This window comes from Mirounga angustirostris, unplaced genomic scaffold, assembly GCF_029215605.1.
Source record: "Mirounga angustirostris isolate CCGP_5_RB_7025 unplaced genomic scaffold, mMirAng1.0.hap1 SCAF_4, whole genome shotgun sequence".
Classification (NCBI taxonomy): domain Eukaryota; kingdom Metazoa; phylum Chordata; class Mammalia; order Carnivora; family Phocidae; genus Mirounga; species Mirounga angustirostris.
In genome coordinates this window covers 122,886,573-122,911,966 of record NW_026991712.1, presented here as the reverse complement: position 1 = coordinate 122,911,966, position 25,394 = coordinate 122,886,573, and the positions used below count along the sequence as shown (strand labels likewise).

At 39.3% G+C, this 25,394-nt stretch overlaps 1 protein-coding gene and 1 non-coding gene across 2 annotated transcripts in view; one reads left to right on the top strand and one right to left on the bottom strand.

Annotated features, from left to right (window-relative positions):
- Positions 1 to 4,758: 4,758 nt before the first annotated feature.
- The window catches only part of LOC135364042 (serine/arginine repetitive matrix protein 3-like), a 110,763-nt gene continuing 90,127 nt past the window's right edge, over positions 4,759 to 25,394 (bottom strand). Inside the window, exons 4-5 of the mRNA XM_064587538.1 lie at positions 22,571 to 22,723; positions 4,759 to 5,516 (exon numbers count right to left, since the gene is read on the bottom strand). Of these exons, the coding sequence (XP_064443608.1) occupies positions 22,592 to 22,723 (132 nt within the window). The 3' untranslated portion in view covers positions 4,759 to 5,516; positions 22,571 to 22,591. The remainder of the gene's footprint in view (positions 5,517 to 22,570; positions 22,724 to 25,394) is intronic.
- On the top strand, positions 22,563 to 22,726 carry LOC123860747 (U1 spliceosomal RNA). The gene has a single exon (XR_006794859.1). It is a non-coding gene; the product is annotated as a U1 spliceosomal RNA (small nuclear RNA).

Genomic DNA, 25,394 nt, shown 5'->3' with positions numbered 1-25,394 from the left:
AATTGTGAGATTATGACATTTTACAAAGGTACCGTCTGCAATATCTTGCCCCTGATAATGGCTCCACATTGTTACATTCTTTTTGTTGTTGTTGTGATGTTCCTTCAGTTCTTTTATCTGTAGTGTTCTATCCTCTCACTCTGTGAAACTGTCAAGTTGGCTTTTTTCACCCCCCACTTTGTTCTCCTCCCTTCTTTTTCTTTCTAGTTTACTACTTGGGTCTGTGATAGTTTGGGAAAGGAGATAAACAATCCCCTTAGTTGTGTCTAAACAGTAAATTGGTCTGGGTAAGGATCCAGTAGTTTCCTCTAAGTTTTGGTGGATGTGTTTTATTATACAAGTTTTCGGAGTTTATATTCAAGCTACTAAATATGAACTTACGGAACAAGTATATACTGAGCGGCCAGTGTGTTTCAGGTACTTAATTATACAGACGTAGTCCTTGTCTTCAGGAAGCTTACAATCTACTTAGACAAACCTAAAACACATGATTAGCCAAATATTTAATCAGACTGGATAGGTGCTATGGAGAAGAAATGCAGGATGCTCTAAGCACACTTACAACAGGGCACCTAAGCTAATCTAGGAAGGCTTCCCATTTCTTTTTTTATTTTTTATATGTTCAGTTAGCCAACATACAGTGTGTCATTAGTTTTTAATGTAGTGTTCAATGAGTCATTAGTTGCATATAACACCCAGTGCTCATCACAACACATGCCCTCCTTAATACCCATCACCTGGTTACCCCATCCCCCCACACCCTCTCCTCTGAAACCCTCAGTTTGCTTCCGGGAGTCCAGAGTCTCTCATGGTTTGTCTCCCTCTCTGATTTCTTCCCATTCAGTTTTCCTTCCCTTCCGCTGTGGTCCTTCGTGCTATTCCTTATGTTCCACATATGAGTGAAACTATATGATAATTGTCTTTCTCTGCTTGACTTATTTCACTTAACATAATCCCCTCCAGTTCCATCCATGCCGATGCAAATGGTGGGTATTCATCCTTTCTGATGGCTGAGTAATATTCCGTTGTATATATAAACCACATCTTCGTTATCCATTCATCCGTTGAAGGACATCTTGGCTCCTTCCACATTTGGCTATTGTGGACAGAAGGCTTCCCATTTCAACAGAGACCCAGATGAGGGGGGGAATTACGGGTGCCAGATGAAGAAAACAGTGTATAAGGAAAGTGAGTAGTGCTCAGAAAATGTTTCCAGAATCTTCTAACTAGGTGAAATGGCTAATTTTAAAGACCTCTTAATAAATGGTTAGCTTACTACATAATTTCTTTCAAGGAATTTTAAAAATTCCTTTGATGATTGGCTGTATTTCAACTTACTTTCACTTGCTTCTCCTTCTCGAACTTGGGGGAATTCTCTAAATTCTCAATGCATTTGCTATTTAACTGTGGAGTATGGCTCTTCTGGAACCAGCCACTTATGCTGCCTTCCCTTGAGGACAAATGTCCAATTCTAGGCTGTACTCAGCTCTCAGTCTGATTGTAGAACTCCCACTGATGGCAGTGGGCGCCGAGCCCGTATATCTAGGAAAGTACCCTGCCCTCTGTGTCACTGTCAGCCTCCTCTGGCACACAGCCTGGAAGCCCGAGCATCCGTGTGAGTCTCTAAGGAAACGTTGCTCTCGGCGGTGCCACACTAGCAAGAGTGTGAATGGAAGCAGAGAAAATAGATGAAAAGGAAGGGCATGGCATCAGGACTAGCACCCGTGATTCTGCCAACCAGGCCAGTAGGAGGAGGGGTGGAAGGAACTGCAAACTTTATTATTTTTTTTTTCTAAGACTAGACTCTCTATTTCATATAATCGGCAACTTACAGCCACAGATTGATTTTTAATAATTACCATACTCCCTAACCTATGCAAGGCCTGGGCAAGAGTACAGATGGAGGCCTGAACTGGGGACAAGCCCTACCCCCTTCCCACCGCCACTCCGTTCAGGAGCACAAGGGGCCTACTAAACGTCTGTGCAGCCTCCATCTCTCGCCTGCCCCCACCCCAGACAGCCACACCCTTAGGAGAACTGACCCAGGGAAGAGGCCCAAATTGGCCCTGGAAGCGGGCTTCAGGCCATTTGGACAGGGAATTTCTGGAAATCTCTTAACCACTCACTAAACTGTACTGCCCTTCAATAATGGGGAAATTCATAATGGTTTGAAATTGAAGATGCGTGGGTTTTAAGGATGAGAGAGGGCTGTGCAACTTTTAAAATGTGCTTTCAAGTCAGTGCTTCTCAAACTTAATGTGCATGAGAATAATCCAGATATCTTGTAAAAATGCAGATTCTGAGTCAGTAAGTCTGGGGTGGGGCTCCAGATTCTGCGTTTCTAACGAGCTCCCAGGTCCTATCTGTCTATAGCCCACACTCCGGGTAGCAAGGCCTATGAGAATATTAGTGGTTTCAGTTGTGTATGGGTGTGTTTGTGTGTGAACATGCTGTTATTTGGGGGTGGGAAGTTTTAATACTGAGTGTAAAAAGGAAAATCATACGGCAGCCTGAGTTTAAAAGACACAGCTTTTAGATTTATCGTTATTAAGACTCTCGTCTCCGATGAGATCCCAGACAACAGCCTCTCATATCTATTCCTCCTCCTTATTAATCTGATATCAGTGATGTCACCGAGTCTTATCTTTGAACTGGGCTCTCAAGTGTCTCTGCAGCAGCCGTCTAAAACCTTACAGATTGCTAAGGTACGTATCAGAGCCAATGGAAGACTAAATATCTCTCGGTGTAGAAAAGAAATTTTGATTAAATTAAACAGCTGTCATCTCTGAAATTTCCCTCTCTCAGTCATTTCCTGCTCTCAACAAGCTCTTGTGTGTTGCTTTCTTGGATGGATGCTGCTCTTGATACCCTTCTAACTACTCACGTTAACTAGGACTTGTAGCATGGAACTGATCGATACTTAAGAATAGCTTCCCAGCTAAAACGCCGTGGCACTTGGCTTAGAGAGATTTTACTCTGGTAGCTTCTTTTCCATAATAGATGCCACAGGTTACACTGCTAAAGGCAGGTTTAAAGCCATCACGAAAGTTGTCACTTTTCGTTTTACTTAGATGCAGTGCCATCTAAAGTACATACGTTTTCAAAAGCAACTTAACCTCAGTGATCAAGGTCCCCGGACTGGTGAGACATGGCAATTTAAAAAGGTCACATTAACGAAGATTACATAATGGAAAATTGACTAATGTTGTAGGGATAAATATATTTCTAGATTGTGTTAGTCTCCATTTTTAAAATAAAATGTGAAATATTCTGCTGGGGAGTGGACTAAAGCCTCGCCCTGAGAATTTATAGATTATTAACTGAAATGGCAGTTTTCTTGTTAGCCATGATCAAAGTGATTTGGGAATGCCTAAAAACATGTGAAAGTTGATTACACATTTTATTACTGGCACCACATTGACTGGCCACCCATAGGATGGAGCAATTGTGACTGTGGATTAGTTCCAACTAGCCTCGGGGAAAGAGCACACTGAGTTGAGACCTTTAGAAAGCATTTATTTGCTTGCCTCATTTAATCAGGTGACTTTTATAATTTTCCAGCTTTTACCCTTATTTATTTCACATAATGAGAGAGAAAAAATATCTTATTTCTGTACTTTAAACAAAAGATATCCACCCTTCAAAATTTCATTTCAAGACACAAACACCTCTCTTTTTTCCAGAAATGTATCTGTTTTGTTTTTCAATGAGACAAAGACATCCTTAAACAGAGGAATTCTACTTGATCTTGAAGTACCCATCATTTGTCTTCAGAGTCACACTTACCTATCAAAATCTTATCCATGTTTTGAAGGCCAGTAAAATACCTTCTCTTTTAGGAGATCTGTATTCCTCTAGTCAGAATTACTCTCTTGTTCTTTTGTATTCTGACGGCAGATTTTATGCACAGGTAATAATAAGTCCTTTATATAATCTTTGTGGAGTGCAACTAGATATGTTTGGTACTAGAAGGTGAGCTCCTGGGGAACACTAATCAGTATTTATTACTTATTTCTTATTTAATGTATTTATTTAAATGTATTTTTATTGTTATTTTTCCAAAAGAGCATAACCCAGTGCTTTCTCATAATAAAGGTATAGTGTATAATGCTTGAATTAAATCTTTCTAATTGTCAATGACTATGGATGAGTGCATTGTGAATGAATTCATTAAGATCACCCAATCATCATATTGACTTTTTAAGAAATCACCTAAGGTAGGGGCGCCTGGGTGGCTCAGTCGTTAAGCGTCTGCCTTCGGCTCCGGTCATGATCCCAGGGTCCTAGGATCGAGCCCCACATCGGGCTCCCTGCTCGGCGGGAAGCCTGCTTCTCCCTCTCCCTCTCCCCCTGCTTGTGTTCCCTCTCGCTGTGTCTCTCTCTGTCAAATAAATAAATAAAATCTTTAAAAAAAAAAAAAAAGAAATCACCTAAGGTAAATGATTATTATAAAGTATTAGAGCCCTGGCAATAGTTCAAAATTTAATATTTGAATACAATTTGGATAAAAGAAAATCACAGTTTAAAATATGCTTTGTGTCTAATGAATCTCTTTAATATGGAAATTTTAATCATTTAAATGGTGTTTTTCTTATTTTTAAAAATCCATGGAGCATTTACCTCTCTTGTCTTGAAAATAAATAGAATCAAGTATACTCAATGTATAGCTCACAGGATAGCTGGTATGTCAAGATACCTCCATTTGCATTCCAAATAGTATTTGTAGTTTGCAAAATAGTGTACTACTCAAACTAACACATAAATAAAAAAACACATCCAATGAGCATTTCTGCATACTGTTTATTATTGTAGGAAACTAAATAAGACAGGCCAATAGAGAACCAGAGCCAAAATTAATGCTTAACCCCCGGCTCAAGTTTTAACTTTCATTTATTGCAATAAAATATATGGGTTTATATATTTTCTTTTCTGCTTTCCTTTTTCTTTTAATGGGTGACCTTGGCAACTCTTCCATTTTCCCTATTTTTAGAAAATTGTTAACAAGTCCACAGGCATCAGAGGAAATATACTCTCTGGAGTATTAGAACTCAAAAAATGGTAAGATGATAATCTACTCCTTTAATTCAGAGAATTTAAGGAGTGGCATGAAGAGGATTTCAGATGAAAAAAATATACAAATTAGTCATTTAAATTCAGGCACTGAAATGAGAAAAACTTGGGTTTACTGACCAGTTCTCTCACTTACTACTTGAATGACCTTGAGAAAGATACTTCATCTCCTCCAGGTTCAATTCCCTAATCTGAAACAATGGAGATGATAACAAGACCTTTGCAGGGTGGTTGGAGGATTCTAACTCATGTAAAGCACTTACCACCGTGCCTGGCACAGAGCGCATCCTGAAATCGGGGTGACGTTGTGTGGTGGGAAGATCTCGCTCCTGACAGCCAGACCTTGCCATCCATCAGCTAGTCAGGCACGTGAGTTCCTGAGCCTGTTTGTCTCTTCACTGACTGTTTCTGTTTTTGTTTACTCCCCAGCAAAAGGGGACACCACACTGTAACAATTAGAAGAGAAAGTGAGAACCCTCAAAGTCAGAGAAAGAAAATCAAAGCAAAGACTTAGTCATTAAATCTTCCAGAAGGAAGGAGAAAGAGGAGCTAAAGCTTGATGGATTACATTCTGAATGCAGTTTCTTAAAAGGAATTTTTTGTGGTAAGGGACAATGGAAAGATACCAAGTTACAATACAAACCAAAGGGCAAGCCTTATGGAAATCAAAGAAAGTGACACTAGGAGCACATTGTAGAATAAGGGAATGTTTGAAAAGAGAGGGCTATGTATTTACCATTTTGCTTGATCTACATATCAAAAGCATCTTCCAACTGTGTATAGAAGATCCTTGCAGGAAAATGTTTCATATGAAAAATAAAAAAAATAAATAAAAGAAAGTAAAAAAGAAAGAAAGAAGAAAGTGCTGGAGGCCATGTCATTTTTTTTTTTTTTCATCATATTCTCTTTCACAGATTTCAGGCCAGGTGTAACTAGCTCATGCAAACGAATACCTTCCCAATCGCCACAAAAGCAAAAGAAGATACTGGGAAATACAGCATCCACTGTACTTAGAATGAGATAACCTAAATGAGAAATGGAAATGACTGAGGAAAATTAAGTGGCCTCAGCATGAAAAAGCACAGCTTATTTTTTTTTCCATCTAATAACCTATTACGTAATAAATAAAAGTCCACCGTGCTTGTTAGGAAAAAAGAAACTTTTGCTTAGCTAACTATAGAAATATTTTTATTCGATAATATATTTTCCTAAGTATTTTGAATCAGTAATATTGAAATACTGAAAGTCAAATCTCCAATGAGTTGAAATCAAGTGGTTAGCTATTTGAAAACCCATTATTCTACCCATGTATTAGGCCTCATCTCTATAGCAGAACACTTTATGGCAAAAATTTTTCCTTAGCAAAGAGATGTCAATTTTTTACTACAAGCCAGTTAATGGAAGTTTAAGTTTATTTTCTGTTATGTTGTTGTTTAGCAGGAAAAAAAAAATCTAAATTTTTTTTTTAAATTAAAAATAATAATAAAATAGTCTGGTATTAGAAAAAATAAATTATTTCACTCAAAATGAAAGTCCTAACACTCATGAGTCAAATTTGTGATTTACTTTGATTCAAAATTCATATCAGGGTTTTAACAGGGAAATTTCGTTAATGCTACCTGCAGGATTACAGAAAAGTGTGAGAACACACTGGCTTTTAGAAGACGTGGATTCCAATCCCGACTACTGTGTTCTAGTTGGGACACTGGGCAACTGTCTCACCCGTCCTGAGTTCCATATAAAATACTGACATAACTGCCTATTGTTTATGTCACATTGTTATTGTGAGATTTGAATAAACTAACAAATGGAAATAACTCATTACAGTTCCTGAAATATTTGGAAGACAAGAACATGTTAATATCATTTCCCCACAAGAGCACCACTACCTAGACAACTGTTCAAGTTAACCTCCCTCTTCCAATCTATTGTATTAGTTGTGTTAGTTATTAAGTTCTTCCTTTCTACCTCCTTTCTCTCCATTGCATCTTTTTCATCTTCTCTTACACTTCCCAAAGAAATACCCTCATTGCCTTATGCCTTGACTAAAAGGATGACCATGTAATTCACCCTTACTTACAGACTCAACTTCTGCCAACCCATTCTTTATGCAGAATTCTTTCTGGTAGAATAAATATAATTATATTATTTTCTGCTTAAAACTCTTCATGACTTCCTGATGCCCATAAAACAGAATTTAATTACCCTAGAGTGATAAAAGAGGCATTTACGATTAGGTAGTTCAACATCAACTTCTACTTATCATATACGCTATGTAATAAATGCACTATACTATCCTTTCCCATGGATTTCTATCTTTGCACTTGCAGGTCCCTTTGCCTATGATGTATTTCCCACCCTCTGACAGTGGACAGCTATCCCCCTTTAAGACACAGCTGAAATGTCATCTCCCACATGTCACCTTCTCAGAGCACATAGGAAGAATTTATCATTCCTGTAGGACTTATTTCCATTATACCACACCATATTTTATTAATTACTTGTTTACATGTCTGTCTCTACACTAGACGATGAGCTCCACTGTACGCCATAGAGCCAAGAATGTGATAGGTAGTATTTGATAAATATTTACTGAATTAATGACTGGGAACAATAATAAAAAATCGATGATGTTACAATAGGTCCGGTCATGAATTAACGTCCCGATTTTGCAAGTGCCTTCTTATTTTTACTGTATATTTGTAGCCTCTGTCCATACAGGGGACCAAAAGAAATGGAATTGAGATCATTTTTTAGGGAAGTCTAAAAAAAATAAATAATAATGAAATAAACAACTTTTGAGTCAATTATATTGATATTACAAGCAAATGTATCTTTGGCCTAAATTGTCTCACATTGAAATGTCTCAATTTACTCTGCTTGTTTAGACACAGCATGAACACAGAGGTATTTTTATTATTCTTAGAAAACACAAATTTGGGGCACCTGGGTGGCTCAGTCATTAAGTGTCTGCCTTCGGCTCAGGTCATGATCCCAGGGTCCTGGGATCGAGCCCCGCATCGGGCTCCCTGCTCCGCAGGAAGCCTGCGTCTCCCTCTCCCACTCCCCCTGCTTGTGTTCCCTTTCCCGCTGTGTCTCTCTGTCAAATAAATAAATAAAATCTTAAAAAAAAAAAAAAAGAAAACACAAATTTGAGATAGTCTATTCTTTCCCTTTGCGGGCAAGCACCAAGGGAAACAGGACATGCATGCAACAGCAAACTGATGTTTATATATGGCTTCATCGCCGAGTCTCAAAGAGTTCTCATTCAGCACACTTTGTACCTTGGTTCCCCTTTCTACAAAAAGTACCTCTGCCCTGAAGTCAGTTGGTCTGAACAGCGACCTTTAATTTCTCTATTCGCCCAGGTTGCAAATTATTGAGGGGTGACCAGCGTGTGATCCCACTCACCAGCAGCTGAGTATTTGAGTGCTGAGCACTGGCATGCCGTGAGGTTTGGGGAGCTGAAGTGCTGAAGGTTGGTGCTCGGCAGTGTGGAGTTTTAAAGCCGGTGGCGGCGGCAGCTCAGCCCCGGTAGAGGCTGTTTTCCTGGGGAAAGGTCAGCCATGCTGCAGCAGGGAGAGAATGTGAAGTTCCAAGGGCCAGTGGCCACCATCCATTTGGACTGATAACCTAGGCTTCAACAGTTGGCGTGGAAACGATGCTTACCTTGTGCTGAGATTCAGAGAAGCCATTCTTACCAACAACAGAGCCAACAAATGTGTTTGGCAACCTTTTTCTAGGATCCAGGCACTCTTGGTGTTATTAAATTCATGAGTCTTCTAGCATTGCCCCTTGCCCAAAGGGAGTTTCTCTAATTTTTAATATAGTATAAATTTTTTCTGTTGGGTGAGGGTTTGAGTTCTTTAACTGGAAACTTAATTCTTCCCCAAATTCTTATTTCCATGCAATTACCGTAAACATAAAAAAAAAAGTACCTCTATCTTTAGGATGCTGTGGATTTTAATGAGAAGATTCAATGGCAACTTTTTTTTTTTTTTTAATCAAGAAAATAAGAGAGAGGGTGTCTGGGTGGCTCAGTTGGTTAAGCGTCTGCCTTCGGCTCAGGTCATGATCCTGGGGTCCTGGGATCGAGTCCCACATCGGGCTCCCCCAGCTCTGCGGGGAGCCTGCTTCTCCCTTTCCTTCTGCCTGCCACACCCCCCTACTTGAGCTCTCTCTCTCTCTGTGTCAAATAAATAAATAAAATCTTTAAAAAGAAGAAGAAGAAAAAGAAAATAAGAGAGAAAAGGAAAACGTCTTAGAGGAGGCCGGCCTCAGTAATTAACTTCATTTAGTGCCTAGCATAGTGCTGACAGTGAATAAATGTTCCTTGCTGGTGATGAAATACTAAACATAAGAACCTGTGTTTCCAGTTCTGCACTGTCTTAAAGCTGCTATTATTCAGCATTTATTAGGTACCCACAGAGTCTGAGGCATAAACATGACAAGTAGAAAACACACAGTCCCTAACCTCTAAATTACAAAAGACAGATGCACAAGAAAGTAGGTGGACCTCGAAATTGTTTCCAAATGGCTGTTTGTAGGAGGATTTAGAGAGTAGGAAAACCGGAGGGTGGCAGGGTGGGGTGGACAGGATGGAGTGTTAGGAAATGGGAGGAGTAAGAGGAGTTTTCCTAAAAGGAACAGGGTAGAAGTCAGACCAATTCCCAGAAGTATGAGAGTGAACAGGAGAGATCCACTGGTGATACTGAAGAACCCAAGGGAACAATGAGGGAAGAGGTTTTTCTATTGTCTCTCCATGTCCTCTTTGCTAGGAGGGACTCTTTGTCTAGCTTCTCTGATTGGCAGCAAGAGAAGAAGCATGATCATTTTGAAGTAAGACACTCCCATGCTAAATGAATGGGTTTGCCATTTACTGGCCTCAGTTCCCTCATCTTTAAAATGGAACAGTAATACTTCAAAGACTTGACCTAAGAAGATGAAGCATGTAAATGACCCACACTGGTGCTTTGCACATTCTTCAGGAAGCAAATCCAGAGCCCCTGGACACTCAGGCTAGTATTCTCATCTGTGACATCCCAATTTCCTGCTTTGTTTGCTTTCTCCTTCTCTTTGTCAAAAGGAGTAAGATTATCTTTTAGAAAGACAAGATCAAGTTTAAACAAGCAATATTAGTAAATATGTAGACGGGATTCATGTTAATGCTAGGCTTCGTTTCTTACTGAATTTAGGGCCAGTGACATTTTCAACCTAGTTAGTAATTTCTTTTTGCCAGTCAGATAGAGACAAAAAAAAAAAAAATCACAGTGGGAGCCTTGTAAAATGGCTCTTGGGGCCCTCAAGGGCATTTCTCTCAGTCTTTTCATCAACAGAGCTGGTCTATATCGTAAGTCTTATTTATAAGGAGGCTTTCAGGCAATTTCACACTGCTTTTCTTGGATGCAGCCCCCAAAACATGTAAACCCAAGGGATTAGTAGCGACTTAAAGGGAAAATAGTGTAAAGTTACACCGTGAACTGAGGCTGTGCAGTTCCCTTGGGCTCCTACCGTGAATGAAACTTATCTAAGTGGCCCAGTCCACTCCCACACTGCCAGACCTGCAGCCCTTTGTTACAACGTGCGCGAGAATTGCTCAATCTCAGGGGGCAGCCCAGTCAGTAATGACCTGCTTTGTAGAAACACACAGGAGTTCTCTATCTAGGAATGAAAACTTAAACCTCCTTTTATATTTCTTTGTTGACAGTTGCAAGCAGGGCTGTGTAGTAAACAAAATGTTTATTCTGGCAGTGTTGCTTTCCTAGGCGGTTCAGATACATGTATTGAATAGGGCAGCAGCCTGAAATGGAAATGAAATGGGAGTATCATCTGAGGACCATGGAGAAGTCCTGAAAAAGGCTGACTGTTCCCCAAATGCAACCATCGTGAGGCTGGCATACTTACACTGATGATCTCATCCGACCAATAATTAATAAGCGTGAATTAGGCTAATGAAATCAGATAGGGTAATGCAAGGCAGCCTCCTGCTTGTTAGCATTGCTATTTTCTTCATTATTTAATCTCTGACAGAAACCGAATTTGCTGCTCGAGGTCTAATTGGACCTATTTGACTTTGAAACAATTTTTTTAAAAGTGTTCCAAAGAGGCTTTACGAAGGTATAATTGTGAAAATATTAAGAATCTATAGGATAACATGCAACATCGGGAACATAGATCAAATCAGAACAACTGCAGGCATTTCCTGATCCTTCGATAAGACTAAATTGCAAGTAAAGGAAATGATGAAGAGGAATTTTTTTTCAAGGCTGGGGTTTTTAAAAGGCAGAGATCCTCCATCCCCAAACGCCAGCTTCTTTCATTTTTGACACGCACAATTTAGTAAATAATTAAACTGTAACATCTCCCTCTCTCTCTCTGAGGGTAAGCACTATTGTATGATCTGGAAAAGTAATGGGGATCCAAACTGAGTCCTTTGGCCTACAGAATGGAGTGAAGACTTGACCTGGAAATGGAACGGGGAGACCACCTTCTGTGATGAGAATGTATCAACTGCCACTGTATCTTAAATCTGCAAGAAAAGGGTGGCTGTGAGTCTGAGGTGATTTGGTTCTGACTTGAGGCTCCTCTTCCAAAGAAAGCTCGAGAATCTGCAAAAGGAATCAAGGGCAAAGGAAGCAAGCATGTGCTTCGCATTCTTCTTCCCATTAAGCCGCATGCGATTAAGGGGAGCCCCGTGCTAACTAGAACTGTTTGCAGGCCATTCCAGTGACTTCACTTTTTCTCCTGTCTTCCGTTTGAGTACACGTGCCAAAAAGGAGACAGGAAGTATGCATTTGTGAGTAAGGGGTTAAACCCAGCAGGATGTGTGATAGAATTACAGCATATTTCCTATGTGATAATATTGGATCTATTTTGAGATTACTTATCAGTTGGTTATTGTGCTAATAATTGCCATTAAAATTAATCCTACATTTTGGGAATTAGACAACGAGCTAACAAGTTCGCTTTTACACAGAGCTCTCCAAAAGCAATCTGGGTAACTTGTTTCTGGAATGCAGCTGTGTAAGTTTTCATTAACATCTTGCAGGTGGAGCCTAATTTTAGTTCAGCCTTGAGAAGGGGGAATTGTATTCCTCACGATAGGCCCAATACCACAACAGCAGCAAGGCAGGTGGGGCTTCACCGAGCACTTGTTTACTTTCTTGTTTAAAAAAAAAAACAGATGATTCATGTCGTTAATCATACAGTTTCTACTTGATTTTAACATGCCTTCAACAGAAGAGTCTGGAGTACATTCGACCTACAGTTACTCAAATGTGAAACAAAAGCAATGAAATGGAAAATGATAAGAAAATGAGCATTGACTCCTAAATATAGTGGAGGAGAAGCCAGTGAATGAAGTAAAATTTAGAAATACATCTGTTTGGCTACAAAAGCATTTCAAAAAGCAACCTTCCAGATTCCAGTTTGGCAATTTGAAATTGGCTCAGTTAGAAAGTTCAGTATTTTTTTTTTTTTTCTGCCATTGCAAGGAGGGAACTATTAGGGGAAGGAAGCAGTTGCTGGGGAGAGGGGAGATGAGGGGTCAGAAAGGACAACTGAGATAGGGATTGTTTTCTCTTGCAAGTTTCTACCCCCCCCCCGCCCCCACCCCCAGCAATCCTTTGCATTTCAGGGAATGACTGGTAATCAGCTTTAATTTTAGGTCCAAGGAAAAAACATTCTAGGGATTCAGAGAGTGATTAATGACAGTAATTCCTCTTCTAATTTGTTTAGGAAATATCTTAAGCTCATGTTAGACTTCCAGGGCACAGCCCCCGTGTCTTTGCTTTGTTTAATGTATTTGAGCACAGTGAACCTACTGTGTGTATCTCTTTGGATGTGACCACGGTGTGATATGGCCACAATACTGCCTCGAGTCTCCTGGTCTTCTGGCTTAAACAAGCCTTTGAATTCTTCTGCCCTGTGGGGTGTGCATGAAAATTCCATTACCTCCACAGAGAGGTGGCAGCTCCATGTGCATATTTGTTTCTTTCAATTCAGTCTCTTGGAATGGGTGGAATTTGTGATTACGTTGTATAGGAGTCTATTGTTCTAAACCTTAAAATAAACCTTTTTTTTTTCCTGAAAGCCCTCTTCTGGACCCTGAAGGTCACTGTTCAAGTACTGATATGTTTGTAAAAGGGGAAAACATTGTGTGAGGCTTCAGATTTTCAAAACATGTTGTACATCCTCCTTTGAGACATAAAAGCAAAGGTTAAAAACAAATGACTGTGACCCTTTGACAAGAACCATACCACACCCAAACCTGTTTGTTCTGCCATCCCATTCCACCCACCCGCAGACTTGGCAGGGTAGGGGGCCGTGTGGGTGACAGAAGGGAGGAATGGACCTTTAGAAGTGGCTCCCATGAGTGGAATGGGAGGAAAGGTCATCAAAAGGCAAGGAGGAACCAGTTTGTTGGAGATTTAGTCTAAGTAACTATTTTGGACTGATTTGATCTTACGGATTGCCTAAAGTTCCATCAGATGGTGATTTTGCAACTGTCTTGAGGATCGTGCTACTGGAGATTTCACACACACAGAGGCCTTTCCATTTTCTCGATAAGACCCTATCTTTGGATGAGATCCATCTCTCCTGGATACCTGGAAACTCAGACTTTGCTGCTGTTTCTTCCATTCCCCAACATCTGAGGCTCTTCTCACTCTGTCCCCAATTTTTCTTTGACTCCAACATATCCGCAGGAGTAGGAAGACAAAGAAAAAGGGAAAGAAGTTGATAGGAAGCAGGAATGGAGTACTTCCAATTCTCTCTGGTGATGACCCAGACTACCAAGAACAGATGCCATAGATTTGATCTTCTCAATATTCAGTTTGCTTTTAGCCTCATTCAGAATGTAAAATTCAGTACCCAACTTCTATTCATCATGAAATCCAGGACTATCTTGGAGAGGATGAAATGGAGTTGCAGCCCTATTTCCAAAAACTATAAAAGGTTGTTTTGGCTATCTATACAGAGGCTCAGTTTTTGAACATTCCTATTTAAAAATCATAGAATTGGCAAGCTGCCTTCCTCATTTCTAGGTTTTTCATTTCTTTGTAAATTTTTCCTACACTCCTCTCTAGGCAAACCTACACTTTTCCTGCTGAGATTCCTTAAGTCATAGAGTAAAATGTCACCTACAGGAAACATGTGATTCATTTCACTCTTGCTGGTAGGTACATTCAGGATTCGACTTCAAGAGGGTTATTTCCCGTTTTTAATCTAAACCTTATTGTGCTGCCTGCAGTGGGAGCCTCAACCACAGCTGCTGAAATAAAGTCTTTATAGAAACACTTAAAGAAGACCTGTTTGTTCTGGTGCTGCTTCTGAAGAAGTTCCAATCAGCAGCAGGGTAAAATTTATGGGATGCTTATGAGATTTTGGTTTCTAAAAAGAGCACACATGCCACAGAGAATCTGAATATATTCTATGAAAATTGTACAGACCTCTCAACCAGCACAAGGACATGCACAGAAAATTGGAGAGGTCACGGTTTGGCAGGACCACACTCAAATTGTCCTAGACAAATGAGATACATCCTGTTTAAAGACTTAAAGTAAAATAAAGAGAATCTGCAACTTCAACTGGGGAGCCCTGCCAGCATCAAAGTGTTATCTTTAGTTCTGGGACCCCGTCTTTAGCATTTATTGGTATCAACTCTGTTTATTTTCTTTCTTTTTTTTTTTTTAGCCTACAAATTGGGTAAGGATAAATGAAACTTTGGCCCAAAACTCTGAAAGTACATGAGAATCTCTACTTTGTAGAAAAGAAATAATAATATAAAAATAGAGACTATTTTGATAGCTCATACCAATATGTTTGGGTAAGGTCTACTCTTGGTTTTCTTTTTAGACTTTTGATTAACCAGAGTTATGTAGGTTGAGACAAAATGGCTTTCATATACATATACATATAGATCTTTATAGTGTAATCAAATTTGATGATATATTTTAAAAGTGTTTATACCCACCCTACGGCCAAAGGAAGAGCCAGTGCTCAACTAACTCAAATCAGGTGGGATAACACATGTGCCAACCCACGTTCACCCAGCAGTCAATGGTGTTGGATGCATTCCTCTGATGTCAGGCTGTGGTGTGCCATGCTCTTTTTTGGATTACTGTTAGATAAAAATAAAGATGGGGTAGAGTAAAGTGAGACAAATATTGTCTTGTTTAAAAAAATGAGAATTGGGGGGCGCCTGGGTGGCTCAGTCATCTGCCTTCGGCTCAGGTCATGATCTCAGGGTCCTGGGACGGAGCCCCACTTCGGGTCCCTGCTCAGCGGGAAGCCTGCTTGTCCTCTCCCACTCCCCCTGCTTGTGTTCCCTCTCTCGCTGTCTCTCTCTCTCTCTGGCAAATGAATAAATGAAGTCTTAAAAAAAAAAAAAAAAAAGGAAATTTACATCAAGGCTTATAGAATGGTAATAGGCATTATTTTTGCCAGTATAATATTTAATAAAACACTAAACTAGTTGTCCATACTTTAAAAATTGGAGATTTCACCAAAAAAAACCCCACAAAAAAACAACAAAAAAAACTGGATAGCTGACTTCTCTAGGGTAGTTGAAAGTTCTACTACCAGGGGCTACCACATGCCCCATGGCAACTCAGTACCCTACTTCTGTTGCCTTATTCCCAGTCTCCTCACTCATTAACCTTTACTTACTGGGCCTTTTTAAGCATTTGTTTTTTGCACCCATAGTGCAAAAAGACTTATACGGCCGTCTCTTGAAGTCATGACAGAGGTAGGCCTCCAATACAGGTCTACTGCTGCATTTTTTTTTTTTTTTTAGATTTTTTTTTATTTATCTGACAGAGAGAGAGAGCACAAGCAGGGGGAGTGGGAGAGGGGGAAGCAGGCTTCCCACGGAGTGGAGAGCCCGATGCGGGGCTCAATCCCAGGACCGTGGGATCATGATCTGAGCTGAAGGCAGATGCTTAACGACTGAGCCACCCAGGCACCCCATAATGCTGCATTTTTTAATCATAAAATGTTCACGCTGGATCGTGTGGCTAACACATTCTTCTCTACTCCAAGAACTTCCTGCTCCACTGAACTTCTCACAGTGACCTAAGAGGACCTGTGCCCTGTGTCCCCATGTGGTTGGTGTTCTTGTATTTTGCACACTGCCTGCTTGCCACTCTCCCCTCTTTTTTTTAAAGATTTATTTATTTGTTTGTTTGTTTGTTTTTAAAGGGGGGAGGGGCAGAGGGAGAGAGAGAATCAAAAGCAGACTCCCCACTGAGCACAGATTCCGACTCAGGGCTCAATCTCACGACCCTGAGATCATGACCTGAGCTGAAATCAAGAGTCAGATACTTAACAAACTGAGCCACCCAAGTGCCCCAGCCACTCTCCCCTCTCTTAACTAAATTTTATTCTAGTATTCCACTCAAAAGTCTCCTGCTCTCTGCAGCCATCTCAGAGCCTGCCCACAGCTTCCCCCATCTCTTCCTGTCATGGTTTATTCAGCCTCTCATTTATTCAATAAATGTCAGATGAGTGGATAAAGAAAGCAAAGAGTAGTATCATGGCAATGCACTAGTTTGCACTTGACTTTCTCTTCTTCCCAGGTCTATGTTGGGGTGAAAACATCACAGCTTCCTTCTCTGTTTAAACTATGGGTCACTTTACTTAATAATAAAGACTTTTGGGAAGAATGATATTGAGCCACATCTATCACAGGCACTATGGTCAAACTTTAGGCAACTTCTCTTTGGGGTAATCCAACACAAAGCTTGTTGATTCAGTATTTTTAATATGTTTATTAAGAGTACCGCTAGCTTGAGCAGAGAAACTCACGTTTCCTTACCACTTTGGTAAACAGGAGAAAACATTAATTCAAAGTGTAGAGAAGGCAATACCCTGCTTTCCCCCCAGCAGGACACAAATTGGTGCCTGGCAGGGAAAATTATGTGTCGAAAAATGATGCAGAGAAGATAAGGGCTAGCCCCAGTTATTGATTCATTACACAAATGTTTGTTAACAGCTATTGCATTTCAACACTAAGCTAGGCCCCGCAGAGAAGTAGATATGTAAGTAAATAAGAGCCATGGATATTTTGGGTGTAAACTGGCATCTGAACAGGGTACAGGGGATATAAGGGAGACAGCAGTAGGCTCTGCTCAAAGAAATCAACAAAATCCATAAATAAGTTGACCCTTGAGCTAGCCTTAACAGATGAAGTATATTTTGCATTCACTTTGAATAGGATATATTTTAATTATTTATTTGTCAGAGAAAGAGAGAGAGTACAAGCAGGGGGAGGGGTAGAGGGAGAAGCAGGCTTCCCACTGAGCAGGGAGACCAATACAGGGACCTGGGATCATGAGCCGAGCCGAAGGCAGACGCCTAACCAACTGAATACTCAGGCATCCCTTGAATAGGATATTAAGGACTGGTTAGCATTACAAAATAATTTAGAAAGATGGATTCTTCTTTCATGAGGGTATAGAGCATATGAAAAACACTTAAGAACATAATGGGTACATAAAGAAAGCACACAGTGGATGCAAAATAAATGAGCAGTATGCAGTCTCCACATTCTACCTGAGTTTTGTCCTGGCTCAATTATTTGCTAACAGTGTGACCTTGGACAAGTTGCTTAACTTCTCTGTGCTTCAGTTGCTCTCTGTTTTAAAAGGAGATGATAATATTATCTACTTCATAAATTGTGGCAATAAATGAGATAATGTATGTATTTAGCACAGTACCTGGCACATAGTAATAAAAAAGTTAGCTATTAGAATTATTATAATATAATGCAGTATAAGCCCATATAATATGTTGCTTTGAAATAGCCAGCATCAAAGAAAAGGCCATATATTTCAAAGCACTTATTAACGAAAACTTAGATAATTAAAACAAAAAAGAAATCTAATACCTAATATGCTTTGCATCATTTATGTTTCAGTTTTGCATTTTATTCTCACTCATCTTGGATAATGAAACCATACCAGGTCTCATAATTGCCCTTCTGCAACTAACTGTTCAGTATTCAGTTTCTTGAATTTTTCAGCAAGGTTCATCTTCCAGCTGTAATGCATTAACATAATACTACTATGCGGATGCTTCCAATACTGCATATTACCAAGGAGAAACATTCTCAGCAACAAATTTTTACTTTCAAGCTGATTAAAAATTGTGAACATTTTTTTGTCACATACCCACACATATATACACATATCTCTTTTAATAATGCAATATATACATTATTTTATACTCCCCATCAGAATTAGTTTTATTATTAAACATATTTATTAAGAATAGTTTAGGAATATTGAAAATAATATTATATGTGTACACACACAATGTTCTTCTGGGGAAAAAATGGTCTTAAAAAGCCTTTTACTTTTCTTTGGTTATTTCTGTGAAATTCATATTAAACTGATGCTTTAGTCTTTTCTAGCTAGAGTAAAATAACATTTTAAAGTCTTTCATATCAGAGGACTCGACATTCTCTTGATAACTTATCTTCCTTTCACTCTCTGCTTACCCACCAGAAATAATCTTGGGCTTTTCTATGTAATAAAAATATATAGTATTCCATGAAAGAATGCAACTCTTAAAAATACAGTGTAATGAAAGTACAATTAGGGAAAAATTATATCGTAGAATATTATAAGAAGATAAGGGCTTTATTATTTTCTTTTTTTTTTAAGATTTTTTTTTTTTTTTTAATTTATTTGAGACAGAGAGGATGGGAGAGAGAGCACATGAGAGGGGGGAGGGTCAGAGGGAGAAGCAGGTTCCTTGCTGAGCAGGGAGCCCGATGCGGGACTCCATCCAGGGACTCCAGGATCATGACCTGAGCCGAAGGCAGTCGCTTAACCAACTGAGCCACCCAGGCGCCCGGGCTTTATTATTTTCTAATATCCACTCAAACTGGAATAATAAATGTTATCCCATAGAAGTTCTTTCCTCTTTCAAAGGTATTTTTCATTTTACAAAATTGGGATCACCCACTATCCTGAAGAAAAGGACGCTGTCCTCTATTAATCGTTTCCGTATCACCTCTTGGGCTAGCACAGCCATGTTTTGAGATTTGTGTGTAAGCAGCTTCAGAATTCTTCCATCTGTGTTCCTCTGTTGTGTTCTGGGCTTTCTGCCATGTTCTTGGGAAGCACCTCACACCACTACACTTTCATATCTCTTCCCTTCTGCCCATGTCCAAGTTTATTTCCCAGACTGACAAACTGTTCATAATTTTTTATAGGGAAATTTAGCCTTCCCTTTATCTAATGTTGCCCATCAAGCTATGCCCAAAAGGACCTTGACTTTCTCAACTTGAATATCTCATCCAGATTTATCTAGTTTTTTTTTTTCCTTAACAAAAGAATCATTCATGTGTGATATAAGTGTTGCTCCTCCCAAGAAGGCAAAAAATAGGGTCTTCTTTCTTTTTTTTTTTTCTTTCTTTTATATAAAACAAGATTGTAGGGCTTTTTTCCTCTCCACTATGTTGATTTTTTTTCCAACAAATATTTAAAAGTGTGTTCAACATGTAAAACTTGGTGCAGAACAATTCAGTCTTTATTTTCAATAACTCACTTTACAGGACCGAACCCCAAGAAGGTGAAACAGATAGCTACATAAATATGTTCTGGTGTCTTCAGGAAAGAAACAACTTCAGATGTGTTCATGGAACCTCTGCCAATTATTTCTGAGGTATCATGGAGAATGGGGAAGAATCAAGAAAACTGAAGATGAGTCTATGCTGATCTGATTTTATTAGAAAGGAAAAAAGATTCTGTGAACTGCAAACCAATGAGTTTGACATCAGTCTCTAACAAAATGTGGACAAAATTATTAAAGTAAAAGTGACATTTTGAGATGATGTCAGTGACTATTAAGAATCAGTATGGGGGGCGCCTGGGTGGCTCAGTTGGTTAAGCGACTGCCTTCAGCTCAGGTCATGATCCTGGAGTCCCGGGATCGAGTCCCGCATCGGGCTCCCTGCTCGGCAGGGAGTCTGCTTCTCCCTCTGACCCTAACCCCTCTCATGTGCTCTCTCTCATTCTCTCTCTCTCAAATAAATAAATAAATAAAATCTTTAAAAAAAAAAAAAGCATCAGTATGGGTTCGGGGCACCTGAGTGGCTCGGTTGGGCGTCTACCTTCAGCTCAGGTCATGATCTCAGGGTCCTGGGATTGACCCCGCTTTGGGCTCCCTGCTCAGCAGGGAACCTGCTTCTCCCTCTCCCTCTGCTGCTCCCCCTGCTTGTGTTCCCTCTCTCACTGTGTCTCTCTCTGTCAAATAAATAAATAAAACCTTAAAAAAAAAAAAAAGAATCAGTATGGGTTCACTAAGAACAAAGTAGTTCCAGGTAAAGTATATTACTTTTACTCTTAAAAAAAAACCAAAAAACAGTATAACTGAATTTTGGTAAGTCTTTTAATCAAAATTCTCATACATTCTTAGAAGATAAGTTAGACTAGTTTATAGTATGGTTAGAAAGTTTCCAAAAATGGCAGAATTACCTCTTTAAGAACGATGAAGAATGAATTTTGGAGTCTCAGAACCTCGTCGGTTCAACTTGAAGCCCTGCAATTTATCAGCTATGTCAATTTGTGCAAGTTGCATAAACTTCCTGAACCTTAATCTCCTCAACTGTAATGAGGGATTAAAACTATCTAAAACTATCTATGTCACGGGCGCCTGGGTGGCTCAGATGGTTAAGCGTCTGCCTTCGGCTCAGGTCATGATCTCAGGGTCCTGGGATCGAGTCCCACATCGGGCTCCCTGCTCCTTGGGAGCCTGCTTCTCCCTCTACCTCTCTCTCTGTCTCTCATGAATAAATAAATAAAATCTTTAAAAAAAAAAAAACTATATGTCATAGAGATGTTGTGCTTCTTACATGATATAATGTACATGAAGTGCTTTTTGCCTATCTTCACATAAGTGCTCAATAAAAATGATAGGTGTTATATTTTATTCTCATGAGCTAAGGGTGATGGAGTGTTGTCAATCTGAAGAGAGATTTCTGAGAACTGTACTATCTTTTTTTTTTTTTTTTTTTTGCCACTGATTTGAAAGAAAACATGGAAGTCATAATAATTATACTGGCAGTGTCCTTGCTTTGCTGTGAGCTTTTTCAGCAAAGTGACCGTGTGTCTTTGCCTTTGGTATCATCACTGCCTGATATCGTGCCTGACCCATAGTAGCCACGCAGATGTTTCTCCAAGAATGACACAAAATAAAATATAGTAACTAAGATATCGGGTAGTAAAATCAGGATTCAAAAATGCCACGAAGAATTAGAACAATGACCAGTACTAAATATGAGCTGTAGTATGCATGGATATAAAGTCCTCTATTTCCAGGGGTGCCTGGGTGGCTCAGTCATTAAGCGTCTGCCCTCGGCTCGGGTCATGATCCCGGGGTCCTGGGATCGAGCCCCGCATCGGGCTCCCTGCTCCGCGGGGAGCCTGCTTCTCTCTCTTCCACTCCCCCTGCTTGTGTTCCCTCTCTCGCTGTGTCTCTCTCTGTGAAATAAATAAATAAAAATCTTAAAAAAAATAAATAAAGTCCTCTATTTCCATCCAAAACTTCAACGGCAATAAGAACACGTCGACAGAGGCTGGATTAGAAAGAATTTGGTATGAAAATATTTAAACATTTTAGTTTTGTAAAAGTTCAGGAACTAAGAATATGATAATGATGCCAAGCCCTCCTCAGAATGCATTTCCTGCCTTCATAAAACTCTAAATTATTAGAAATAGAGTGCAGAACAAGACAGGCATCTGTATCCACGTACTTTGCATAATTAGACCATGTCTCAAGTAATGCATTCAGTTCTGATGCCACATTTAGAAGAGACAGGGACAAACTGGAATCTATCCAATATGGTGAGAAACCTTAAAAGCCATCTCATATTAGAATGATTAAAGGAATGTTCAGACTGAAAAAAAAGTAGACTTAGGGGAAAATGATAGCCATTTTTCAAATAGTTGGATAACTTTCATGTGGAATAGGGATTAAATTTATCCTCAAAGCTTCACGAAGCCTCAGAAAAAATTCATACCAAAGAATAGACAGTTCAGGAAGATATTGGTCGAAAATAAGGAAGATCTCTATCTAAAATCAGAATGGATCATCTTAGACTTACTAATGTATTCTCTTCAAAGTTATTTAATTTCAATTTATTTAGAAAATGATTACCATTTGCACTGATATGCAAACCTTGCATAAGCCCTGTACAAGAAGGAAACCTTCAAGAGTTTGCAGGTTAGTTGATTTATATCATTTACAGTGTCCACATACACAGTTATAAATGTACCACTATTTACTTAGTAAAAATCTATGAAATATCATTATGTACATGTCAGTTTTGTGCCAGCTAGTGGGCAGGTTGAAGAAAAGGCAATATTACATAAGAAATTTTTCCTTTGGGTAGCATATTGGGCCAAACTTTGATATTTGAATTTAGATCAATCCCCCCTCCAAAAAAAGGAAGAAGAGTTTTCTTGATTTAAATGTCACTGAGGGGGATACTTACCTGGCAGGGGAGATACCATGATCACGAAGGTGGTTTTCCCAAGGCGAGGCTTATCCATTGCACTCCGGATGTGCTGACCCCTGCGATTTCCCCAAATGTGGGAAACTCGACTGCATAATTTGTGGTAGTGGGGGACTGCGTCCGCGCTTTCCCCTGGTAAAAAAAAATAAAATAAAATAAAAAATAAATAAATGTCACTGAGGAATTGAGGAGTCTAAAAAATTAATAGCCCACCACTTCCAGAGTATACTGATAAAATGGCTAGAAATTGTAAGTCAAAGACATGCCATTTATATATATTGAGCTCCTTATTTTCTAGACTTTGTTGTGGTCATGCTATATTTACAAGGATTAATAAAACATATAATGTTGTCATGTTTCTAAAATCTTCTCTTGCCACTTACAAACCCGAATTCCATTTATACATACACCTATAAGGAGATATGCAGTCGATCAACTTTTTTTAAATACCACCATTAATTTAAAAAAAAATTGACTACCAGCTGTCTATTGTTCCTTAAGGTGTAAAAGAGTCCCTTTTCTTAAGAAGTTTACAGAAAACTTCTCCTATATCCTTCTCCCATAAGACGTAAAAGAATCATAACTAACAAATGTATTTAATTTGCTATCAGAAAGTTTAAGAGCAGAAAGTACAACATATGCAGTCCTGTTCATTTTAAAATTGATTGGGGAACTTCAATTTTCTTTGCCTTTTGTTTTGCAAGTGCTTGCTTAAAAAAAAGGTTAAACTATAGTAATTCTCTATGCTTATAAAAGCTATATTTTTAGGGAATGAACATCAAAAAGAATATATTTTTACTAAATGGTTAATTAGAAGAGAATGGTTTCTAAAAAGGAAACAAACAGAAAGCAGTAGAACCGCCTAGTCCTGCTCAGTGCAGCCCAATCCTGATTCAGCAAATAGGTATTTGCCAGTAGCAATGAGCATTGTGTACTACAATGACGGTGCTGCTTAACTCGATACTGTTCCCACACCTCTGTTAGTCGGACCCAGTGCGTGGGTAACTCATGAAGTCCCTGGGTACCTGAGCGAAATTTTGAAAGCATGGAGGTTATGAGGGTTTAGAGACAGGTGGAACTGGCTACATGATCACGGCCACGCCCACCTCTTAAACTGCACTTGGCAACGAAATTCATGACAATATGACACCTGTCTGCGTAGGAAATTCATGACAAGACAGAAGGGCAGGCTTCGGATCACAATAATAGTGACTGTGATCTCCCCAGAAGCCTCTCCGGGAAAAACTCAATACTCCTTTCTCACTTGTATGCCAACTGGAATTTGAAGGGAGCTTGCTAACTGATGTTCTATGTGGACCCAGAAGTACTACTGGGAAGGTAAGGGCAATTATATCTCTTGGTTTGATCACTAGAGATTGATTATAAAGGGATTCCCTGCTCGATCTTTCCTTTCAAACGTAGATAACTGGGGCAATCTTCTTGGCAGTGTATTTCAGGGTCTTGAACTTGAGGGATAGAACTGTTTGGTGCCTGCTCTAAAAAGAGACACCCAGCCCCTGCGAATAGTTATCTGTGCAGTTTCTGGCTAATGGGATACAGAGGAATGAGGACGATGGTGAGCTGTCGTTGAGTGTTAAGGAGTGATTTCAGAGGAATGTGTCAAAGCAGCTCATCTCCCGGGCACTACATGACAATGTTTTTTAGTAGCCACCTGTATCCAGAGATTTAAATTTATGAAAGGAGAATCGTAAAGATATCTTAATTGCTCTAAGGATGTCTTTTCAAAGGAATTGTCACAGAAACAGTTCCTTCAAAGGAACTGAGAAACCAAAGGGTGATGGCTTTATTATGGAAGAGCTGAGGAAAGCCTCGGCCCCTAGAAGTTAACGTTTATGGATCTCTTTGGCAAATAATAGTCTCCGTTGCAATACTGCTGTGTTTGATGAGGATTCAAAAAGTCTTAATCAAATCTAGCAGTTATTCCTGCTTCTTTCTCTCCTAATCTTTCTGATCCTGAATTATGAGAGCCTTATCTATGAAAATAAAACACCATTTGTTAAAGCCTTTTCAAAATTAAGACAAAAGCCATCAAAACTAATTGTTTGCTACTATCAAACAAACAGGTTTTTTAAGTTTGATGAATTGTTTGTAAGCACTAATCAAGTGGGTGGAGTCATAAAAGAGGGAGGGAACCAACTGAGACAATATATGTAATTTGTTTGCATTATTATTTGAGATAATTACAAAGCAGGCATTCAAAAGCTGTTCTTTATCTTCATACCAAAAGGGAGAAAAATAGGGAGGAGAGGAAAAGCACAAGAACACCCAGCCATTGTCAGCTGCAATCTAAAATATTGCCGGATTCACAATTGTCGAACATTAGCATTACTAAGAATGCCAGGGACAGAAGTGTCACGTTGAATGTAGAGTGATGACTTCATAGGAAAGCAAAGCTGAGGATATGACCAGTTTGCAGTCACAGAGAAATCAGCTTTAATTAATTTGAGTGCCAGCTCTGTGCATAATTACACAGCATGAGAGTTTGCATGCAAATGCGGAAATGCTGATTGTTCAAATACTTGCTCTTGCTCATTAATACGTTGGGACTAAGCAGGGCTGGCAAGCAGACAAGGTACAGCACACACACAGTGCCTGCAGGCTAATTTGTATTATACCGTAGTTAGCAAACAGATTTCAGATGTTTCTCCTTTCTTTAAATAATAAGCACAAAAATATGTGTGTCATTTTCATCTGTGACATACCTTGTTTTCTTCTTGATTAAAATAAAATGTTTTGGGTTTTTAAAAAAACTGTTGAGGGTACACTAAACATTGCTGAAAGG